At 39.0% G+C, this 23,568-nt stretch overlaps 1 protein-coding gene across 21 annotated transcripts in view; it reads right to left on the bottom strand.

The window, feature by feature from the left end:
- Positions 1 to 7,990: 7,990 nt before the first annotated feature.
- fbrsl1 (fibrosin-like 1) overlaps positions 7,991 to 23,568 on the bottom strand; it is a 300,204-nt gene continuing 284,626 nt past the window's right edge. For 8 of the 21 annotated variants that reach the window (XM_084113439.1, XM_084113455.1, XM_084113435.1 and 5 more), the window contains 12 exons: positions 22,999 to 23,243; positions 20,884 to 21,146; positions 17,887 to 17,937; positions 17,642 to 17,737; positions 15,627 to 15,698; positions 15,486 to 15,515; positions 15,311 to 15,382; positions 14,934 to 15,066; positions 13,634 to 13,717; positions 11,325 to 11,408; positions 10,507 to 10,768; positions 7,991 to 10,414 (listed from right to left, as the gene is read on the bottom strand). In XM_084113439.1, the coding sequence (XP_083969565.1) occupies positions 9,112 to 10,414; positions 10,507 to 10,768; positions 11,325 to 11,408; positions 13,634 to 13,717; positions 14,934 to 15,066; positions 15,311 to 15,382; positions 15,486 to 15,515; positions 15,627 to 15,698; positions 17,642 to 17,737; positions 17,887 to 17,937; positions 20,884 to 21,146; positions 22,999 to 23,243 (2,695 nt within the window). In that variant the 3' untranslated portion in view covers positions 7,991 to 9,111. Of the gene's footprint in view, positions 10,415 to 10,506; positions 10,769 to 11,324; positions 11,409 to 13,633; positions 13,718 to 14,933; positions 15,067 to 15,310; positions 15,383 to 15,485; positions 15,516 to 15,626; positions 15,699 to 17,641; positions 17,738 to 17,886; positions 17,938 to 20,883; positions 21,147 to 21,285; positions 21,447 to 22,998; positions 23,244 to 23,568 lie in introns of all 21 variants that reach the window. The other 13 variants (XM_084113442.1, XM_084113437.1, XM_084113441.1 and 10 more) reach the window with 10 other exon arrangements.

Genomic DNA, 23,568 nt, shown 5'->3' with positions numbered 1-23,568 from the left:
GAGGCACAAATGTCAGGTCAAAATTACATTTTCTCATGTTTGTTGTATATGGCTATTTTGCAAAGCACAGTTCTTATATTACGGAAGCTATTTTCCTCTCGCCTGCATCTCCACAGGTCGTTTCTATGGAAAACAGTTTTTGCATAATCTCATTGGTATTTGTTTGTAAATTGGTGCGCTGGAGGGGCTGTGCGCATGCGCAGAGGAATCGGCTTCATACAGTCAGCGGCGCTCATTTTGTTCAGTTCATCTTCACTCTAAGCAGAACTCCCTGAATGGTGAAAGGCCCCAACTTAGACAAGAATGAATTCCCAGCATGGTTTATGCATGTTAGTGATGATTTGGTGCTGGTTATGTCCTATAAAAACTGCCCAGCTTAGGCTACACCACAATTGTGTTCAGCTTGTTTGCTGCTGGTGTGATGGCTGTTTTTTTTGTTTTTTGTTTTTTTAGGTTTTTCCAACTTGCAGCACTTCCTTCAACATTTCTGGCCAATTCACTGATTTGTCAGTGAGTCTAGATGATCACAGACTAACAAATCCCTTGTGCTTTTGACAGTCTCACCACGGCACTGCAAATCAAAGACATGGAGAACTGAGACAGAGCAAAGGCAGCCCAACTTCATTTAGAAAAGTCACCATTCAAAGCCTGCGTGCCCTTCTTTCAAAACCCTTATTAGACTCGCTGAAGGGAGATTACAAGCAAATAAAATTACTTTAATTGTAATATTGGATTTCATAATGGCCTCAGATATGTAATTATGCCCCTCTTAAACTTTTCATTAAAAAACCATTTGGCAACAACAAAGGACATTATGCCGGGGCGTGCAGCATTTGTGATGGCGCACAGCTTGTAGGTATTAGACATATTTCCCTGGGAAAGAAAATAATGAGCAACCCAAACAGAGGAGAGAAGGACGAGAAACTGATAGCAGGTGAAAGAGCAGCGTTAATTAATGTGAGATTCAGTGCACATGCAGAACAACACAACAGGAACAGGGCACAGAGCGCCTGCCATTTTATGCATGATGGACATTTTATCTCTCACAAACAGCCTCCAAGTGAACAGATTTATGACTGCATGTGTCAAAATGTAATCCATGTTTGATAATTATGGCCATTCCATATACACGTTTAAAAATTCTGGACAAAGAAGATAATGGAGGCATGATTTGTATGTGGCGTCATGGTTTGGTGCTGGTGATTCACAAGCAAAACTGCAAAACAGGTAGACCAAGAATGTATTACAGTAATAATCAAATATACACATTTTTATACACAAATATAATCAAAACAAAACAAATTATATTTACAGCAACTAAATCTAATTAGTATGAAGTTGTTTTCCAGTGTAGAAACATCTAAACATCCTTAAAACAAGATACATTTAAATGAGAATTGCATTAAATAACAGGACTTGTTTTCAGAGAATCTTGAATTTATTTGTATTATCCCATTGGCAAATAGTTTTGCTTATATTTTTAGCATAAACCACTTTTTTTTTTCCTTTTTGGTTCATGCTTATTATAAAAAAAAATAATACATTAGCCGATAGGATAAGAAATATATATATATATACTGAATATTCATATTTGTGAATATATGTATGTATGTATGTATGTATGTATGTATGTATGTATATATATATATATATATATATATATATATATATATATATATATTCACAAATATGAATATTCAGAACTATTCAAAGGCCTTTTTTTAAATGGACGTTTAGATATTTTCACTGGTTAACAAACCAAAAACAGATTAAGAAAATTATTTTTTTTGCATCTTTTGAAGTCGGTATTTCCATTGGTACAACTTTCCATAAAATCGCTTCTATGGAAACCTCTTTTTTTGCATAAACCCATTGGAATTTGTTTATAAGTTGGCCAACTTCTCCTTTGACCTTTCCATGATGACTTACATTGAAAGAAGAAAGGGAGTGTCAGCACATGCCGTGTGACTAAAACTAGCAAGCCAAAAACCAAAGCTAAAGATAAGAAGCATTCTTGGGCGACAGAGTAACCCGTCCTGGAGAGGTTGGGCTTGATAGCAGCACTTGTTGTTTTGATGTGTTAAATGGCCAGTTGTCAACAGAAGCCAAACGCTGATGGTTGAGCCACTGTGTAATGGCGGGTTTAGGCTGATAATCGGATGTCTACAGCCAGGAGTGGTTAGCCAGCATATAAACGTGGGAGTTATGGGTTGGTTTTACATGCGTATGCACACTATGAGAACAACCTTTGATGGTCTGGTACCAGGGAGCGATATGCTGTCTTTTCATGTGAACTGCAGTTCTATGGAAATTCAGATATTTGAAATTATAAACATGCTCCGGTCAATGCACTTTGCTGACTAGCCAGGCATTTGCGCTGTACAAAGGCTTATGTAGCTTGTAGCCCTGCAACCACTACAGAACCTGCCCTTAAGCTTTATGACATTAGTGAACAGGGAGAGATAAGATATGGGGATTGTTATGTGTTCATGTGGTGATAACAGATAAGTGAAGTTTTCTTTTTTTCTTCTTTTTTTTTTTTTAAAGCAGGCTGCCAGACAGTATAGGCAAGAGCAGAGCTGGTCTAATGTCTCTTCGACAGAGAGGAATGCGGAGCTTTTGAGCTCAAGCCAGGCATCTGCAATCATTTAGCTATGGGTGTGCATACAGCGCCCTCCCATCTCCCCCTCCAGCAGTCATACAGCTCAGAATACTGTGCAAAGCCAGCTTAAAAAACACTGGGTCAAGTGCAGGGCAGTTGTCAGATGTTTGTTGTTAGTCATATGTCAGAAGTGAAAGCAAACAGATTAAGAGATTTTTCTTTTTTTTTGCAGACAACTAAAAGCACACATTTGCATGCAGGCCAAAGACATATGCACCCTCCATAGAACCAACTATGGTTCCAACTAAGTGAAGAGTAGTAAAACATTGGGGAGAAAATGTGAGTGGCCTGGCCTGGCAAAACCCACCGCCGTGTGTAAGGCTATTCTGAGCGATTGATTACTGACCCATGTTAAAAGAGCCTGTGGCTCAGGCCTTTCAGTGTAGGTCTAAGGGATTTGCTTTATTGTAATACTTAATATTAAATTGAGTACTTACAATATACACCACTGTTCAAAAGTTTGGGGTCAGTTTTTTTTTTTGGGAAAATCAGCAAGAATGCATTAAATCGATCAAATGTGACAGTAAAGACAATCTTTATTCAAAGAATCCTGAAAGAATGATATCTGAAGATTATGTGACACTGAAGACTGGAGTTTAAAGTTTATAAGAGACTTCTTTTAAACAAATCGTACCGATCTCAAACTTTTAGCTTTTAATTGAATAAAATAAGATAAACAGGCGGAGAAGGGTGAATTAACTTTCGGGGGAAAGGCTTTGCGATTCCTCCTTAAAAACACATTTAAATAGTTTATGATGATATATTCGCAAAAATTCATGTTGTTACAGCGATTCATCTTAACGCATCTGATTGGCCACTGCATTCAAGTTCAACATAGTTGTGTGTGATTGGTTATAGTGCTCAACGATGCAAAACTTATGATGCAACCGATACTTTTCATTTAATTTTCATTTTCACTTTATAACTAGATTTAGTTTAAATGTTCAGGTGCATTTTTAACCCGTGGCCAGGGGAAGGCTTACACACGCTCCGCCTATGATAAGATACAGACACATAATAAATAATAGTAACTTGAATAATTATTTAAAATAAAATGTTTGTTTTCCCTCCAAAATACATTTCTCCTTCGGATCATATGCAATAATATAATTCACTGAATGTGACTGCAGACCTAAAATGACTTTCTCCATATGAAGGCCGTCTTATGCGCTGTGGACAAACAGACATCCATATATTTGTGAGACATTGCTATACATTGCTTGAAGGAATAAATCAAAGTTTCACTGTTTGATGCGAGAAGTCCCGCTTCCCAATTGAGAACCCAAAAAATCTTTTAGAGAACTTCAGGGGAGAACAGGGAGGCCTATATTACCTGAAGACAGCTATTGTTAAACAGTCAATTATAAAGAACAGTGCTTTTTGGCTACTGAGCATGTAGTTACAGCATCTACCAACAGGGGCTAACAGGGCTGTGTCAAACAATCAAACCTTCACTTAAAAAAATCATGACATTATATTTGAACAAATAAATGTCAGTGTATGAAAAAGCTTTTGTTATACTCTCCTTCCCTATTGAGCATTAGCATCCATCTCCACCAATTTACTGTTGTCCTCCACCCTGTACAGCAGCGCAGATTGCAGGTCGTCTGAATATCATGCGTGCTTCGCTCCACTATAACCTCCATCTCTGCCAGATGAACCCAGCTGCAGAAATTCTCATTGGCTTTTATGGTTTGTATACACAATGATGCCTGTGTATGTGAGTGTGAGGAGTCAGGCAGCGAGCTTTCACTGAGGCATGAAGAAAGAGGAAAAAAATCAGTTAAAAAATGAATGAAAGTGGAAAAATTATTTTGGCTGCTGGGGCTCAGTTGGTTTGTCTGGAATTCTCTTTCTCTCTCTTTCCTTTTCCCCCTTCCCCATCTTTCCCTGTCTACTTTACATCTTTACTCTCACTATTTCTCATTTCTCCCTCCATGTCATCATATCTCGGTGGCTTGCTTGTTTTTAGAATAAACGATTGTTTCCATTCCATTCCCTCATATGTTCCTGTTTGCAGTGGATGTGTTTCTTTCCAGAAGCACTCAGAGTCCGACAGCATTACTGTTAGAGAGACTTAGATGCTATTCTATCACTTCAGTCTGGAATTCACTCCGTCTGAGGTCAGTGCTTTCATGGTCTGCAAAGGATTTGGTCAATATACAGTAGCACAGTTATTGAGTAAATGATATATAGGCTACTTTCATATAGTATTACCATCTGTATGTGTACTTTTCAGGGTGTAGATGAAGATGAAAAACAAGGGGGGAAAGTATAGTTTAATATAGAATTTGTCTTAGTTTACTGCCACTCCTTACAGGCCCCCTGAAATCAAAATGTAAGTTTTTTTTTTTTTTTTTTTTTTACGCTTTTAGTATGAATATATAGTATGAATAGTAATATAGCATGGATATTATCACATTTAGGAGATATAAGCATTCAAAACTCTAAGTCTCTCACTTCCTCTAAAATGGATCACGGATTTGTATGACATCACTGCGGACTTCAGCTTCTCATCACATCTTCTGTCCACTCAAATGCTCTCTAGAATCTAAAGCGTCCCGCGACTCCCTCCCCCTATGCTATAAATAACACCTGCCCAAAGCAACCGCTGACACGTCACAGAGCAGTATAGGTCAGAGATGTGTGTTTGGTTGCTCAAACGCTCGAGTTTTATTCCGTTTTCTAACTGTACGTTGGTTAAGAATGAAATGTCTAGAATTTATTCACATCTCTACTATTAAATCCAACGTATCATCAGCGCTCTGATTCGCTTCCATGGAGCTGTCAAGTACGACTTGCAGTCTGTGAGGTAAACTAAACGCTATTGGCTATTTGAAAATGGGGTGGAGCCATTCAAAGTCCCGCCTTGGCTTCCTGTAACGCATCATACAAACCTGCGCGTTCCAAGGTACTTCAGTGGGCCTTTAAGTTTACTTCTTACAAACTGAATTTTAATCCACTTCTGCTGGTGTCAGATAATACTTTAATACAGATCAGCCTGCGCTAGAGTGAAAACGTCCCACATAGACTGAAATTTGGGTAAATGGGCTAGAAAATTTAAGGACTACATAAACTTCTGTTAAAATGTTACAATTTGTGCAAAAAATGACATGACACCTCATTTACCTATGTAGTCAGCATTTCCTAAAATAAGCAGATGGACTGGTTAAAACCAGAAGAAGAAAAAAAAATGCTGTTTCTGCTAATATTTGTAAGAAGCTAATTAACAAAAAAGTAGTGGATTATATAATAAAAAAGGTAACACTATATTTCGATGGTCCACTGTAGATCTCTACTAACTATAAGTAACTTTGGAACTACATGTCAACTAGCAGTCATTAGAGTATTAGTTGAATGTCTGCTTAAAGGGATAGTTCACCCAAAAATAAAAATTCTGTCATCATTTACTCACCATCAAGTTGTTCCAAGCCTGTGTGAGTTTCTTTCTTCTGCTGAACACAAAAGATATTTTGAAGAATATGGCAAACCAAACAGTTGATGAACAACTGACTTCCATAGTATGAAGAAAAAAAAATAAAAAAATACTATGGAAGTCAATAGGGCCCATCAACTGTTTGGTTAGCCATATTCTTCAAAATATCTTCTTTTGTGTTCAGCAGAAGAAAGAAATGCTTAAAGGTTTGGAACAACTTTGTTTTCTGCTTTATTTTATACTCAAATAATTGGCCAGTGTCGGTATGAAAGATAAGTCAAGTGTGTAATTTCTGCTCCACTAAGGAGGTTGGAAAAGTTATAACTATTTCCAAAAACAAAACGGTCTATGAAGAGAATTGTCCGTTAACTGAAATTCTGCCAGCAAAAATGCTCCAAAAACAGGCGTTTTATTTTCAAACAATGCTCATTGCAGCTAGATAGAACATTTATGGCATAGACTAGCATTCAGGGACCATATTAACCAGACAAACAATCAAACACTTCTATGATGAATGGATGGATGGATGGATGGACGGACCAGACAGACAGACATGTGGTCATTTAAAAGACGAAAGCAGAAAAATAAATGTGAAAATTTTCTCTCTGCTTTCTCTATCCGGTCCAGGTCTGGAAAGTGCTAACTAGCTGATTAGAGGGAGACAGCAGAAGGCCAGAGAGGCACAGATGCTCAGTGTCTATGGAATAACCCTCTCAATTACAGGATGGCCAAATTGAAACGGATCCCGATTTAACTCTCTTTCCAATACACCTCACGGCAGCTTTCCCAGTCCGTCTATCTCTCTCTCCGGCGATGGCCCTCTCTGAAGCAGCACGTCCAGATAGGCTGCCAGACGCAGCAGGGAGACCATCGATTCTCAATAACACCACTAATGACTGCACACTGCCTGACGCATGCTGCCATTACTTGAGGTGAGGGCCGAGACCGAGGGCAGGCCAGAGCGTGGCACGCCAGATGGAGCCAGTTAGGGATGGTTATGAGGATGAATTGTTTGTCAGTTGGGGAGAAGATAGATAGAGAAAGCAGAAGAATGAAATTGCACGTCAGAAAGACAGACAAAGATAGAGAGACTAGAGGGACAGTAACCTCTTGTCGTCTTAGTTGCAGGACAGACCAACTTCGGTCTATTCTTTTTCAGTTTCTTTCACTACTTCTTCCTCGCCTTCTTGATCCATCCCTCATTAGCAGGCGTCACTCCCATTAATGAGTCCAGACCGCAGGTCAATACGGCACTAGCCTCAGAGTCAATACCAGTTACCTGCAACACAAACACTCAAAAGCTGCACTTGCAGAAAATCGATATCGTGTTGCAGACCTGTCCCATCACCACTCTCAGCCTACTCTCTACAGCAGTGCTGACATAAACTCTCTTTCCTGAGAACATATAGTGAATAGTGACTGGAGAATATTCTGCATAAACAGACTGAACAAAGTCTAATTGACATACAGACACTTTCTGAATTTTGTTTCCCATTTTTTTTTCTTCAAAACATCTTCTAAAAAAAGCAATCCGGTTCTGTTATGAAAGGTCACCCAAAATTCAGTGGAATATAATGTGTTTGCATAAAGAAAATGAACCCTATTTTTCAAGGAATATTTGCATAAACATTTAAATTGCAAAGTACATTTGTAAAATACAATTTGAAGTATAAATCATCTGCTGCACTCCATCTAATTTATGCTAATTAAAAATACAATAAATACTTGAAAAAAATATTTGTTAATATTGTAAGACGAATCAGACACTTGTCTTGGTATTGTTGTGATAAGTATAAAGTTTTCTTTCTCAATATAGGGTATGAAACATTGCACACTTCACCATCAACATTCAGCGAGTTTACTGAAGACTATAATTAAATAGCAGACAGGTATGCAGATATAAGGTCCAACCTTTATTCCATACATTTTTAAACCATGAATGTTCATTTTTTCACGCCTAAAGCTCTACTTGTTTTGTATACAAGAGTCTAAGAAAAACAACTGCACAACACCACAAGGTCGACAGAAAGAGTCTATTGCCACCCCAACCATTCCAATATGTTTCCCAGATGTCCAGGTTTTGTGGCTGGAGAAGTGTTGACTGCTAAAACAGTTCCTTTATGACCTGGAGGTTTATAGCTGTTTGTTTCATTGGCTCTTAATTGGACAAATGAATAACAGGTATCCAGGTTCTCACTTTAGAACTCCATTTTGACAACCGTCCAATCAGAACTCTCTTAATCCTCTTTGCATAGATTGCATTGCCATGACCGCACCCCCATTGATTGGACAGCTCCGTCACCATGGTTTTCAACCTGGAAGTGGTTCTGTTTAATTTCATTGTTTTTTTAGAAACATTTAAAAAGCCTAACAAATGTACAATGTCATTTCGTTCCAAGTAATATCAACAAGATATTTACAATATCTTTAAATTTTACATAAACCAAACAAGAATATTGTAATGCATATTTGTCTGCATATCTCAAAAAACAAAAACAAAAAAACTCAGAAATGTAACTTTGTACATGGTCAGCACTGAATATCTCCAGGTACCATAGAGCAAATCAACTGTCAAACAGTGAGTTCATACCAATTCAGATATGTAGACATCCATATCCTGCAGCTCACTAGGATAAATACAGGGCAGAGAACAAATGAAACTTAATGCAAATACATAAAAAATGTCTGTACATGAAGGATAGGAAATGTACAAACAAATTTCAGAATGTCTTTTCACTTGAAAACTGAAAAGGCATTGGATTAATAATATATTAATATCAAATTTCTGTTTGGTAGTTCACGTTTATGTCTTATATTCGGAGCTACCAAGAGATGGAGCTACCAACTCATTTCTTCTACTCCAATCAATTAAAAAAGCCGGTTGATGTGCTTGTTCCAAGATACAAATCTTTGTACAAATTACACATTTATTTATCGTTTACTCTACTTTGTGTGAAAATAAGTGCATGTTGCCTGTGTCCAACTCAAGTGAGGCATTTTCCTTCCTAGTACGTTACCGTGCCTCCACTTCTTTGGGGTTGCGTGACGGAGAGTACTCCCGAGGGTCCTGGGTGGTGATTGGCGTAGTCCGTCTTGGCGACGCTGGTCTGGCAGCACCAGAGGGTACCAGAGGTGGTGGGGCACTTAGTGCTGCAGTTGGGGGTGTCCGGTTAAGAAGTCCGTTATGTCCTGTTGAAGGGCTAAGCCTTGGGTATGGCATCCCACCAAGGTGTGACATAAATGGTGGCATGTGGGGCAAGTGTCCTTCGATGGGCGACTGGTGAAGTTGGTGAAGCCTTGCCCGATCCAGTTCCTCCCGTAAATGCATCCGTTCCCTTTCTTCAGCCTGTTGCCTCAGTCTCTCCTGTTCCCGCCGAACTTCCAGAAGGTGTTCATGGTGCGAGTAGTCATGTGGCTCCCGATCCCGATAGGCCCGTTCTGGATCATAGATGCCAGGGAATCGGTGTCCAGGCTCAGAGCGAAGCTGGAAGTCCATGCGCCGCTGAAGGTCGAGGTTTCGGTAAGCCTCTCGTAGAGGATCCCAGGAGAACGCCGGATGTGGAAGGCGGTCTCGACCTGCTGCAAGAGGGCTGACTCCCATAAAAGGTGCCATGCGGGTGCGTTCAAGCGCATTCAGACTTCCCATTTGATGCATGGCACTCAGAGTGAGCGGCAGTGAGTGTGGCATGGGGACTCCGTGAAGCGAGGCCGGTGTCGGAGGGTCACTACAGCGAGGAGATGGCGGAGGAGGCTGATGGGATAGTACAGGGTGGTGATGAGCTATTGGTGTTGTTTGATGAGGTGGAGGAGGGACTTGAGGCTTAGTGGCAGCTTCAGATCCAATCACCATCACGTCCTGCTCTTCCTTGCGTTCCTCCTTGATCTTCATGTCGTTCTTCACCTTGTGTAGCAGATCCCCTGAGCTGGTTTCCTTTCTATCCCTCTCACTTTCTTTAATCGGTAACGGTTGTGGGATACCCATCTTGATTCCTGCATCGTTAAGGACATTTTTTGAGTAAGGAGAGGGCGATCGGTGAATGGATTTGAGAGAGTCATCTGAGGAACGCCTGTCTGTGATCTCCTTCCCTGGAGAACGACTTTCCTTCACCTTTATGTCTCCTAAAATTCCTGCCTCTCGCTGGCGCTCCAAATGCTCTTTCTCAGGCTCTCGGTTGCGGTCGGCACTGCCACTGCGGTGTCTGCCAGAGTCAGTCGAGTTCTGGCTATTTGAGCGGATCAGGTTGCTGATCTGGTAGCTAACTGGAGCGGAAGCTGGAGATGAGCGATTTGAATGGCGATTGCGATCTATAGAGTCTCTGCAACAGGAAAGAACCCATCATTAGTTGAATCAGTGGACAAAAAGAAGGCAAAATAAGATGCTTTGCTCCATGAAATCAGCAACACCAACCTGTCCTTTTCTTTCTCTTCTTTCCCAACTGAAGAGTCCCTTTTTTCTCTCTCCCTTTCTTTTTCTTTCTCGCGCTCCCGGTCTCGGTCTCTATCGTGGCTGTTTGCAGAGCTGCTTCTTTCTGCATCTGCAGATTTGGGCCACTGTGGAGGGGTCGGGAAGGAGGGCGGTGTACGGTGCAGCCGATTCCAGGTGTCGTGATGAGGACTGCTGAGACCATGCAGCCCTGGACCCTCTTTGGGTCCAAAAACACTGTTGGCCCCTGAAATAACAAGAAACATAACATCAGTGTATCAGATCACAGTCCAGTTCTATCAAGGTTCTGCATACACAAACTGAAAGGTTAATGGGATAGTTTCTTCTACAAATGGGGTACCAAGGGCTGCTTTTTAAGACTTTTCAGCAGAGGACAAATGAATGACCCAGCGGGCTCAAAAGCTATGAAAAGCAAAGCGTTCCATAGAGATTCTATTTCAATGCAATCAGTTTCACTAAAAGAACTCCCATTCAGCCAATGAAGGAAGAAGGGAGAGGAAATGAGATATGGCGAACCCCTACTTTGCGAGAAACTAATAAATGCAAGAGCAATGATAAACCAGTTGGGTTACGAGTTTGAGTTGGGGTGTGAATTTGGCAAAGGCCTGTCTGCGGTAATGCCTGCCTCCCCCTGTTTCCCTTAACTCTCATTTTGCATTTGCAGCAAAGCTAAGTGCCTTTCTTTCATTCCCACCTCCTTTTTATTCCCTCTGCACTCTCTGTGGTCTACAGCTAAGCTGTGCTGCACTGAGCTGAGCTAGAGGCCGGGGGCCGGGGCTTACCGAGGGTTGGGTTGCCTAATCCACCGAAGGCACTGCTTGAAAGGTTGCTGAGGCCGCCAAAGGTACTGGAGCGACTGAATGGATCTGCAAAATGCCAAACAGGGATTAGCGACGCGGGGCCGGAGGTGCCCGACCATTCCAACCGGCTTTTCTCTTACAAGCCAGCTTTGTTTTTTGCGTCACTGTTACTGCTGCTATTCTAACTCCCTAAGGGTTGTTTATTTCTCCCAGTAAGATTGTTGGAGAGTGTTCACTGGCTGCGGATTAGGTAGCGAAAGGTGCTGGCATGAAGAGCGATACCTGATTGGAGTGCGATTGCTAGGGACATTATGAAATGTCTGATGTGGAAAATGATTAAGTGAAAGCTAGCAAAACAGCTCATGTGTCTCCCATTTCCTCCAAAAGTTTATGTGATCCTTGCATCTACTTACCCCTTACCCCTATTAAGCTATGTATTAATACTTACCTTGCTAGGGATAAAGGATCCAAAATCATCCATGCAGTTGCATTAATATATAATCAAATTAAATACAAAACAAACAACCTCCGGCCCACAGAACTAAAAACACTATTCAGTGTTTTCTATGTGGAACATGAATTTAAATTCCTGAAGTCCAGGAATGGATTTTATGACTAATCCACAGTGTACTTAAGTAAGCAGTCATTTAGCAAATGCTTTTATGCCAAGAAATTCACAATACACTAATTCACATGAACAATCCCCCTTGGAGCAAGCTAGAGTTAAGTGCTTTGCTCAAGGGCACAATAGTGATAAGTTCTTGACTCAGAAACCAGAAGCCTTCTGATTACCAGTCCTGAGCTTTTACTACTAGGCAACACCTCACCCAATTCTGCATTTTAGTTTTCTCTACATTTCCTTTGGGCCCCAGGTGTTTACAAATTCAAATTGGATTGACTTGAGAGCTCACTGTGTGAAATCAGCATTCATCACTGAACTCAAATAACATGTCTGATAGAAACTGTAGGGGAACACTATGTGAACAAAGCAGAGTCCAGTAAAAAGGAAACGGTAGTAAAATATACTTGTACTGTATTTTGTTGTACAAATGGAAACAAAGGTTGAGTTTTGGTCAGAAAGGTGTGTGTGTGTGTGTGTGTGTGTGTGTGGGTAATTTGGTGAATAAAAGTAATTTGGTTATAATAATAATAAAAAAACAGTCATTGTACACTGTATTATATCATTGTATTGCTTTATATTATATTTCGAAAATACGTGTATTTTGTCTTGTGGTAATTTTTGCTTTTTTATACACCAGCCTGTTCAGCAAAAAAGTAACTTTCATTCAAGATAAAATATCAAGCCTTAATATCTGAAGTATTTTTGCTTATTAAGTTTATCCTGTTTTAAGCATGTTAAGGTATTTTTCCAAACACTAACAAAACAAATGTACTATTTATATAGAATATATATTACCCTGGACCACAAAACCAGTCACATGGGTCAATTTCTGAATAAATTATCTTCCCATTGATGTATGGTTTGTTATGACAGGACAATTTTTGGCTGAGATATAACTATTTGAAAATCTGGAATCTGAGAGTGCAAAAAAAACCCGGAACATTGAGAAAAACGCATTTAAAGTTGTCCATATATGTTTGCGATTATGCCGCATTCACTCACAAAAATAAATGTTTCATATATTCACGGTAGGAAATTTACAAAATATCTTCATGGAACATGATCTTTACATAATATCCTAATGATTTTTGGCATAAAAGAAAAATCGATAATTTTGACCCATGCAACGTATTGTTGGTTATTGCCACAAATATACCCGTGCTACTTGTGACTGGTTTTGTGATCAAGGGTCACATATTAGATATTTTATTGTTAAAAAACATAGGGTAAAATTAGAATATCTGACCCTTTGGGGAGACACTTCTGAGCCGACTGATACCAGACTAATATGCCTTAGGGTAGATCTTATATTTTATTTGACGAGAACAAAAACAAGGCTTTGAGGGATATTAGTATAGTATTTTCAATTTGTCATGTTATCTAAAGGTTCTACACTAGGCCATGACTGATATTTACAATATATATGTATATTTTTTACAATATATATTCGGAATTTGGTTTGGGAAAGACGTGCTTTAATAGCTCATCTTGATCATCACTGAGGTGTGCAAGCACTACAACATATGGAACAGATTGCACGTCTGCCATTCTTTGCCTTGTTTATGTTCGCATTAAATAAAAAGTGATTTCAATATGAGATGAATGTATTAAATTTGAATTACAGAAGGACATCGAGAAGAAGAACTATTTAAAATGGTGGTTTACTTACACTTACCTGCCAAATGGCTAGGAGGCAGGAAGCCGGCGTGGTGAGGAGACGGCCCATAGGGTGAAGCAGCTGGATGTCCCGATCCTATAGAATACAGCAAACAGTTAAAAAAGCCAAACAGTTACATTTTTCACCACAACAGAGGTAGATGTAGTCTCTATATACTGTAAAATAAGACAAGAGACTAAGGTCAGTTTAAATACTTTCTCCTATTCCAGTTTAATGTGGAGAGACAACTAGAAGCCAACCTGGCTCAACCAATGGTGTGTTTAGAGTAGTTTACCCAGACAATAAAAGGACAGTGATGTCTTAGATTGAGTGTTCAGGTTGCATTTCAAAGGGTCAACCGTCTATTCATATGTCATTTGTTAGTGTGTATCATTAATGAAGAAACCAATTACAAGCTCCTTCATGACACCACGCTGCATAATTACAATCCAAAGGGCAGACACGCTCTTGTTGCCCTTCAACAAAGAGCTACCAGTCAATTATATCAGGTAAAAGCATTTATATTCATGCCCGTAGCCCCAGCGTTGAGCCAAGACAACGTACAAAATAACAACATGCAAATGAGGAAATACAAATCCATGTTTATTATAATGGAGCCATACCAATAAAGATATTGCAGTATAATTTGCAAGATAAGATATAAATAATCCGTGAGGGCACTATCTTGATTGGATTATAAATATAGTTTATAAGTGAAATAAAAATCGCTTTTATATAAGTAATATCTTAAAGAGGTCAGGTCTAGCAGTGATTTCAGCATCAGGCTTTCCCACAACAGCAGGAAAGGGAATTATTTACAGGAAGCGTTGTGTAACTGCAACTGTTTTTTTATCTAAAACTATAATCTTTTTCATCTCAAGAATTTAAAGTAAATATGACATGGTTACACTCTATTACACTAAGTCTCATTAGAAAATTAGTAGACAGTGTTAGAGTTAGGATTAGTAGGATAAGTTGACGTAGTTGCAATGTAAAGTACAGTGTTTAGTATATCTGCTGAGGGAGCATCCCAATAAAGTGTTGGCAGGTATTAAGCAGACAGTCTACTAATACTCTAATGTAGTTGCAAAGTTACTTATAGTTAGTAGAATGTCTAAAGTGGACCATTGAAATAAAGTGTTACCTGACATGTTGTTTGTTACTCATTTTACAGGACATTCAATGAGAAAAAAAGTGTACGGTAGGATTTGATTTTCTGCATAACCTTATGCATAATGAGACTAGGAATGTATACTGAGAGCAAATAGTCAAGTTTGATTTCATGTTAACTTTGGGAGTTTTCTTCACACACCTGTTGATGAGAAGAGGGGTCTGGCCAGGTCATGAGGGTAGGGGAACCCAGGGAACACGCCTGGAGCTGGAGGACGGCTGAATAGATCAAGTTTTCCATTCATGTCCAGTTTATGCGGGTCCAAGTGCATCTGCTTTTAAGGGACAAACGTCATTTTGAGGTTATATTCAATGTGACTATATGTGTACAACGTTTAAAAAGTACTATTTATTTCTTTATTTGTAAACCTTCCTTAATGAGGGAAAATTACTAAGTTAGATTACAAAGTGTACTTATGCATTCTTGTACTTCGCTCACACTAAAGGCTACACAATATTAAAGAAAGAGATGAGGAAAAGTCATTTCTGAACCTTTTCTTGATTTCAGAGAGAACTTACTTTCATCTTCTGCTGATGATGGTAGATCTGCCAGGCGATTTGAACATGCACAGCACACCATTTACCTGGCTTCTGCCATGAGCGAAGAAGACATTTCAAAGCATTAGTAAAAAGGCGGTAGCATTTAAGGTGTAACATGCAGGGATTTGAAGGAAAATGAAAATTTGATGCTTACTCTTACTGAAGTCCTAAAAGGATCTGTTATCTGTTAGGAAAAGAAATAGAGAAAATAGAGAAAATTTCAAGTTCATGAAATGCTGAAAACACCACAATCCTCATTAGTTTGTAATGGCTAATCTCTTAGCGGACGGCTTACCCTCGGGTCCTTCTGAAGGAGAGTGTGCGGGACCGTTCCTGGTCTTGCTGCAACATCAATCGGGTTTGAGGCCTGGAGAGAAAATGAAGACCTTTTTAGAAAAAGCTAATGGAACATAGGCTAATGGAACAATGGACACTGAGGTCTGTTTCTTTACTGTTTTCAATTATGAATTGATTAGAGATATTACACTGCACTGCATTTGTGGCTGCTTGTTGTGTTGACTAATGTCTACCTGGAACAGAAAACAACTTAATCTTTAAACTGGATTAACTAGAAAAAATGTAGCTTATTCAAATTTGAATTTTGCAAAATTCATACAGATGTTTTGTGGCTTTTAGTCTGTGTGTTACCTTTAAGGTAATCTACTGTGTGCTAGTTTAAAATTAACTTTTTGCAGAAATATGCATTTAAAAATGACTAGCAAATGACCAAATCATGGTTCATTGCTGTCATGTAACTAAAGCCTTTAGGCTATTTAATTAGAATATAAGCCTATAAACTCAATGTTTTAAAAGGAAACATGTCAGCTCAGGAATCTGTGAATCATCATGGGTGTAGCCTAAAGTTTAAAACTTCACTTTAGTCCCAGGTTTCATGGATGCCACAGTCATTTATTCTAATAAACTTCATACTTGTTGGAAATTCCAGACTCGCTCTACCTTTGACTGGTAGCTAACATAATAGTGAGAGTTATTTGAGAAGTGCCAGGTAAAAACCATTACACACCAAGTGAGTGAAATCTATCTAACACACACATTGCAAAGACACACACATTGCAAAGACACACACGCACACTAACCACCCTGCTTAAGACCACAGTGCTAAGTCTTAAGTTAACACAAAAGCCTCCAGCAGGTTATTGAGCCTATGCCTCTTTGCATAATCCATTAGTGGAGAAAGTGGCAGTGGTAGATTTCTCCATCTGTCTGGAAATGAAGCTGTGTGGGATTTGAGAGCACTCTGAATACTAATGGTGAGGTGAGGCTGGGCTCTAGATCAGGGGACATGCCACATTTCTACTCAATATAGAGAACACAGAGAATGTAATGCTGACAATACCAGGGATACACAGGGAATGTTTTAAATACCTTTATAGAGGTTAACTGTTAATTTTTAATTGACACCTTCGTATCTGGACCCCTTTTTCCCCTCTTTTATTATCAGCAAATGGAAAGATGTGTCAGGAAATTACTGGGATAGAGAGAAGGGAACGGGATTGAGACATGAGCCATCCCAGATTCAAATCTATCTCTCTCTCTCAGATGGATCTGTACTAAGCAACCATAGTTTGAAAATGTAGGAAGCCTGAATAATAATGCAATGAAATTGTCAACTGAAATTTTTTTGCAGTTTCGTCCAAAATAGTTTTGGAGGGATGAAATCATTGACCAAAACAGTAATTGCTTTCTGGAGCTACATTTTGACTGTGTCAGCATCTATTTTGTGAACACAATGTTGATAAGCTAACACAGGTAAACATTAACAGTGTGGAAGCTCTTGTGACCAAAAATGATGCTAGATTGGTAATATGTAAAAAAGAACTGTTCTATGACAGGTCAAATCACCCGTGATCACGACACCCTGAACAGCATACCGAGTTCAAATACTGTACCTAATTTCTCAAATTTAATTCAAATTATTTGGGATTTTGCTTTTGGCTAAATGAAAACTTTAATTTTGGTTCCATAAAAAATAAATTTCGGTGCATCCTGTAAAATGTTGGAGAGGAAATTTAACTTCCATTCTCATAACTGAAAAATACTTTAGACTAATCCTATGTTTCACAAAAATATTTTCAGGTTCATATGGCACCTGTAGAAAGCGTCAGTTTCTTTTTCTTACACTTACATCTGTGTGATCACACTACCAGCCTTTTATGGGCCATATTTTTCAATTTTGTTTGACATCTTAATCTCGTAATTATTCGAACCAACTACATGCTCTCTTTCTCGTTCTGCTCAAGTCAAAACAGTTTTGTCTACATTCCCACATGAAGTGTGTTAAGGTCTAACCTTTGGCTGGAAGGCGCCTTGCAATGAACTGAAGGGCCCTGAATGTGGAAGCAATGGAGGCATGCCCGGCATTGTTGGCGGGTAGGAGGGAAAGAACTGCAAAAAAAAAGAAAAGAAAAAAAAAAAGAAAAAAAACATGCAAAAACTTTACAAATAGGCATACGTCTCAAAGTTAACATAATTGACAATCTGATTCATCTTCAGTCAAAGCAAGGGTAATGCAGTCAAAAAAATTTGCCACTTACATTTGAATGTCTCAAGAAAGGATTGTCCAGCTTTGGGGCGTACTTGTCGAACTGAGAGAGGGAGAGAGAAAGAGAGAGAGAGAGAGCGCAAATTAAAAACATATCAAATAAAATCAAAGGCATCTGTGACCAAAAACATGAGAGAGCTTTACTGCAGTGTGCTTACATAGTCAAATAAATAGCAGATGAAGCTCAAATAAATTACACCCTTTTAATAAAACAATTACACAGTAAAACAGCCATTCAGTGTCACATGAAAGAAAACCACAGCAGCCGCAGCTGGCACAGGGTTCACAGAGCCGACTCGGAGTGTGGGAACACACTCACAAAAGAGTCCAACCAGATTGCTAAACAAATGAAAGGCACCCTTCACTTCCAATTAAATTGACGTGCCATTCCTTTACAGTTTAGAAATACATATAGAACAGTAAATCTTTCAAGTCAAGTTCTAGTTAAACAGTGCAATTTGAGCGTAACTATAGCAGTGTAACTACAGGATAGCAACTAGAAAAAATGTTTATTCTGTATTTGATGAGTCAGGAAACAGCTGTAATGGTTTATGATCATTTTTAGACAGTTATGATGGCATAGCTTTAATCATTTTTTTAAATCACTGTAATAAAATACATAATGTTTTAAAATTTGTCCATAAACATTTAAAAAATCCATATTTTTTAAACATTATACTATTATGTTAATAAAACAAGTGTCTAAGTCATTCTAATTCAACTGGTTCAAGTTTTTAGCCCTCCAAATTCAAGTCATTTCTTTTACATTAACATACAAATCCTTTACAAACCCACTTATATAGTGTTGTTTCCACAGAAGCCTATCATCTTATGTCTCAGGTGATGGTAATAAAAGTGGATAAACTCTTGTGTGAGAGTGTGGTTTCTATAAAAAGCAAGATATCTTGAACCACAGCCCACTTATGATACAGACTTTACTGTATATTCCAACAGATCAGCATGCATAAGCTGCTTTTATCCTGCATCGTATGAATGTGTGGTGATAATTAGCTTAAATCAAACACACGAGTTTGCCCTGGCTGAGAAAATTGCTGATCTGGCTTCCAATTGCACTTCTGTGATCCTTCTGAGGGCCGCACACCTGCTTTATGGTTAACACTTGCAGAGTAAATACAGCAAAGGTTTAGAGTGGTCTATAAAAAAAGTGCTTCATAATTCACAGCCCCTGGGCCCTGTGTCAGAGCTTTATAACAAACAGCTTTGGCAAATCAAGGCTCAATATTACATCTGTAAACAATTAAATCTTTATACAAGAAAAGCTAGGAGGACGGGAAGAGAGAAAAGGAAACAAGAAAGACATTATATAAAGTGTTACTGTTCAAAGTCAACATGAAATGACATTCGCTACCCACTTTACTTTCCTGAACGGACACATTCTCGAACGTAACAAAAGGTAGTTTTCCTTTGTCAGTAAAGGATATTTCTTCTTTGGAATAACATACACCAATGAATTATGCACAATAAGACCAGGAACATGCATAAAGGAAGTAAATTGGGTTATTTTTTTCATCTCATGTTGACTTAAAAATTTAAACACAACATTTCTTTCTTATGCATAGACTCTTAAACCAAGCACAAATGCTTTAGAAATCAATCATCAGTGTATTTGTCAGTAGAAAACATCACATTTACTGTAAATCACATGGTGTTAAAAGAAATTCAACAATAGCAGTTCAGCAAACAAGACTTGCATCTCGTAAAACATTCGAGGAAGGTCATTCAGCATTCAGATTCATCGCTATTTAAGTGTTTCAATTTCTGATGATGAAACAGTTCTGTAACCCATAAAAGAATCCAAACAGCAAACTACAAACATATGGCATGTTTTAAGATAATATGCAAACAGATTTTAATCTCTGGAGATTGTAATCTATGATTCAAAAATGCTTTACTTTTCATCTAGTGCTCTGACATAATATCTTTTGGATTGGTTGACAGCAGCGATAGTATGCAGATAAGACACTCGTTCTTGCTTGAGTACGTTTCAGAAATCTGAATGCATTTTATATGGCTAGCTAACTTTGAGGAGCTGAATTTATCTGATTACAGGCTGCCAAAGTTTGCCTTTAATAGCCGCTTTGCACACGGAAGCAATTACGCTCTATCAAAACAACCCCGTTGATGTCATGACTTTCATCTGCGATGAGGTCATTATGTTTTGACCGCAAGCTTTGAATGTGTAACATGGAATGAGTTCTGTCTGTACCTCAGTCACGCCATAAGACTCTGTCTGCCTCCTGTTTTTCTCAAACAGCCCCCAGCACTCAGAAACATCACCATTCTGCTCATATGAAAGCAATAAAACATCTCTGGCTCACACTATAAAAGCGCAATGAGTACGGCATGTCAACATGGCAGCAAAAAGGGTTTTTATTAGGGAAAGAGCTACAATATTTGTGGTTGTCATGGGACAATTGTTTATCTTGTTAGGATGATGGGTATCGCTTATGTCACTGAGATGGTGCTGTAAAACTGTTTCAACCCTTTGGCCTCTGTTTAAGATCTGGCCTGGTTCATGATAAGCCTTAAGCCTCAGTAGTGGGTTGTAAACTCTATTACTTATTACACAACAATTAGTTCCGGTGCGCTATTAGGATTGGATGAACGCCGTTCCGCTTCACAGTTTGCATCAGTCGGCTTGTCAGTGTTTGCAATGTTCCAAAAAGGCTGCCAGTCTGTGCGTTGCTCCCTTACATTGAACTGTTTTCGTGAAAGGAGCAACAATAGACGAAATAACGTGCCATATATGCCAAATATAAGTCACTTGTGCCGTCAGTCTGACTATCAGCACGACTGTGATGCGGCCATGCTGATATTCAATACGTCAACACGATAGTGAGAGTCAATTGCTGGAAGAATATGATGGCCGCATAGAAAGGGCTTGTTTTAAATAGGTTGGAGAATTTTAAGGGGGAATAAGGAGGTAAGGGAAGGGAGTAAAATCTATCTGTTTTTTACTTATCCTCACATTTCTGGCTGGGGTACGCACCATTGGAGGTGCAGTGGGCGGCCCAATGATGGCTGCCGGGGGCAGACTGGCAGGGAAAGGCGTAAAGGTGTGCTGATGCGTGTGTTGGTGCTGGTGCATATGCTGATGTTGGTGAAACTCAGCCCGGAGGAGCGACACAGGGCCTAACGGCGACCCTGTCGCCCCTGGAGCCGACCCCCGACCTCGCTCTGAACTCTGAACCAGGAAGCGGTTGTTCAGCTCCTGCCGCAGAAGATCATGCTCTGCAAGAAAGGAGAGCGAAGGGGAAAAGGAGGGAAAGGGGGGAGATGGGGAAGACACGGGAGGGAAAAGAAAAAAAAGGCAAGGGCGGCCAGTGAGTTTTCACAACAGCGGTAGGAAGAAGCGAAAGAGGGTAGTCACCTGGCTTTCTCTGTTTCTCCAATTCAAGGTGTGAGGGTTTTCTACGTGAGGACTCATTGGTGGAGGTAAGAGAGTTGCCTGTGACAATGTGCCAATCAGAATCCCCGAATGAGGCTGGCAATACATGATTGGTTGGTTGAAAGATATCAACAGGCTGGTATCTAAAGACAAGAGAGAACCAAGAGTCACCTCAGCAGAAAACACACACACACTTGCCTCGACATACACAAACTCTTGCACTGACTTAAAGGGATAGTTCACCCCAAAAGGAAAAATGATCACCCTCATCACCCAAACCTGTATGAATTACTTTCTTCTGTGGAATTTTGACCACATATATAAGTAAATATAAAAAGTGTGTTCCCCAAAAGAAACAAATGCATACAGGTTTGCGTTCAAATTTTTCATTTTTGGGTAAAATATTCCTTTAAGATAGTTTTTAATGTTTAAAAAAAATCTGAGCACTTGCTTGATGCTTTTAAAAGACATCAATATATACTTTTAATTTAAGAGTCTACACTTGGTTTCTTATAATAAACTAAGATATGTTTTTAGTGATGGCAGCTAAAGAAAGGATGACACTGTAGATGCTAACTGCATGTTAAAATATACTATTTTTTTCTTAAATACCTTGTCATTCTATACTTGATCCTTAGATTCTCGATAGTGCGACTAAACTGTCTGGAATTGGCATCTAAAAGCCAATAATCAACAAAAAAATTACACTTACCGTACAAGGAAAGGCAGAGATGGAGAGGACAGGTATAATTTATCAATTTTTTTTAGCATATTGTATCAAACAAGGCATTTAAAAACTGACATAATTGTCATAATTGTGCCTCAAAAAAGGCACCGGATCCAGATATGAGAAAAGAGCAGTGTAGCTGACATCCTTCTTTATTACAGGTATCATATACTGTAGAAACTGGATATAAGTCAAATTTTTCACATGCTGACCTCTGATGCGTGCCTCATCTCGTCTCGTACTTGAACAATCTTGAAAAGAATGTGATTTAAGGGCAGTTCTGTTGTTATACTGCAATACTGTGCCTGTAAAGCTGTCTTTAACACGGGTTATTTGTCAACAAGCAGAGGAATTTTATACCGAGCAATTAAAGTACAGTAACTGCAGGAACAGTCACTAGATTTGTGGGAACCAAATTCGTGCAAATCTAAGGCTAGTATTACAATAAGCTAAATTAAGTCTTCAAAATGGGATAAATGTAATACATAAGATGAATAAACAATGTTTATATTTTTGTGGTATCACATACCTTTAATTTTATAGGGCACTAGAAAAAGTTTTTTTTTCAAACAAGTTTTTTTCCTGTTTGAGGAACAGAAATGCATTAAATGTATTTTGCAGGTCTGGTAAAAAGTTGGTAAAAACTGGACCCTCCATTCTCATTGGTCATTGGATGCTGATGTCAGAGTAAAAGTTTAAATTTTTGCACCATCACTTCTGCAAACATTTTAATTGTTCCTCTACATCCTTGAAAGGCACCTTTACAAATTGAAATCAGTGGATTTGCAGCATTCTTTAGTGCAGCGTAAACTCTAATGTGTACACACCCATGTGCAAATTCAATATTTTTATCAATTTGTTATATTGCAGGACTGACGGAACCTACTGGTTGTCAAAAATATGTTCAAATCTCACATCAACTACACCATAAAAAGTTTACATCTCAGAGAGGGGATTTTTTTTTTTACCTGGATAGGGTGGTCCGGCAGGGTGTCCTGGCACCACCAGGCTGTTGGTCGGAGGAGGCAGTGTAGCGGGGTTGGCGAACATGGCCGGATGGCTGGAGATGTGAGAGGGCGAGTGAAGGGAGTAGTGGGAGGAAGGCAGACCGGCTATGGAGAGAGGAAGTGGAGGAGCAGGAGACGGGAGGCCGCGGAGGTGATGAGGGGAGTGAGACAGGTGGTGTTTGGGAGGAAGATTGGAAGGGTTGTTGCTGTGATTACAAAGGAAAGACAGGATATAAGAAACAATATTCATATTAGGACAGTTTATGAACTTAAAGCTGTCATGAAGTTCAAATATAACTGTCGAATTTTCCGTTTTTTTATTACAAAATAAAAAAAAATTTTACAGGAAAATATAACGTTTAATTGCATATACATATGTACATATATTTATAAATATGGTCAGAATTACTGGCACCCTTGGCAAATATGATCAAATATGGCTGTGAAAATAAATCTGCATGATCCTTTTGATCTTTAAAAAAAATTAACCTTTCATTGAATTAAAACAATTGAAAGTGTGTGTGTGTGTGG

This window comes from Abramis brama (genome assembly GCF_963993115.1).
Source record: "Abramis brama genome assembly, chromosome: 5".
NCBI lineage: Eukaryota > Metazoa > Chordata > Actinopteri > Cypriniformes > Leuciscidae > Abramis > Abramis brama.
Note: the sequence above shows the minus strand (reverse complement) of the source record. Positions and strands in the feature narration are given on the sequence as shown.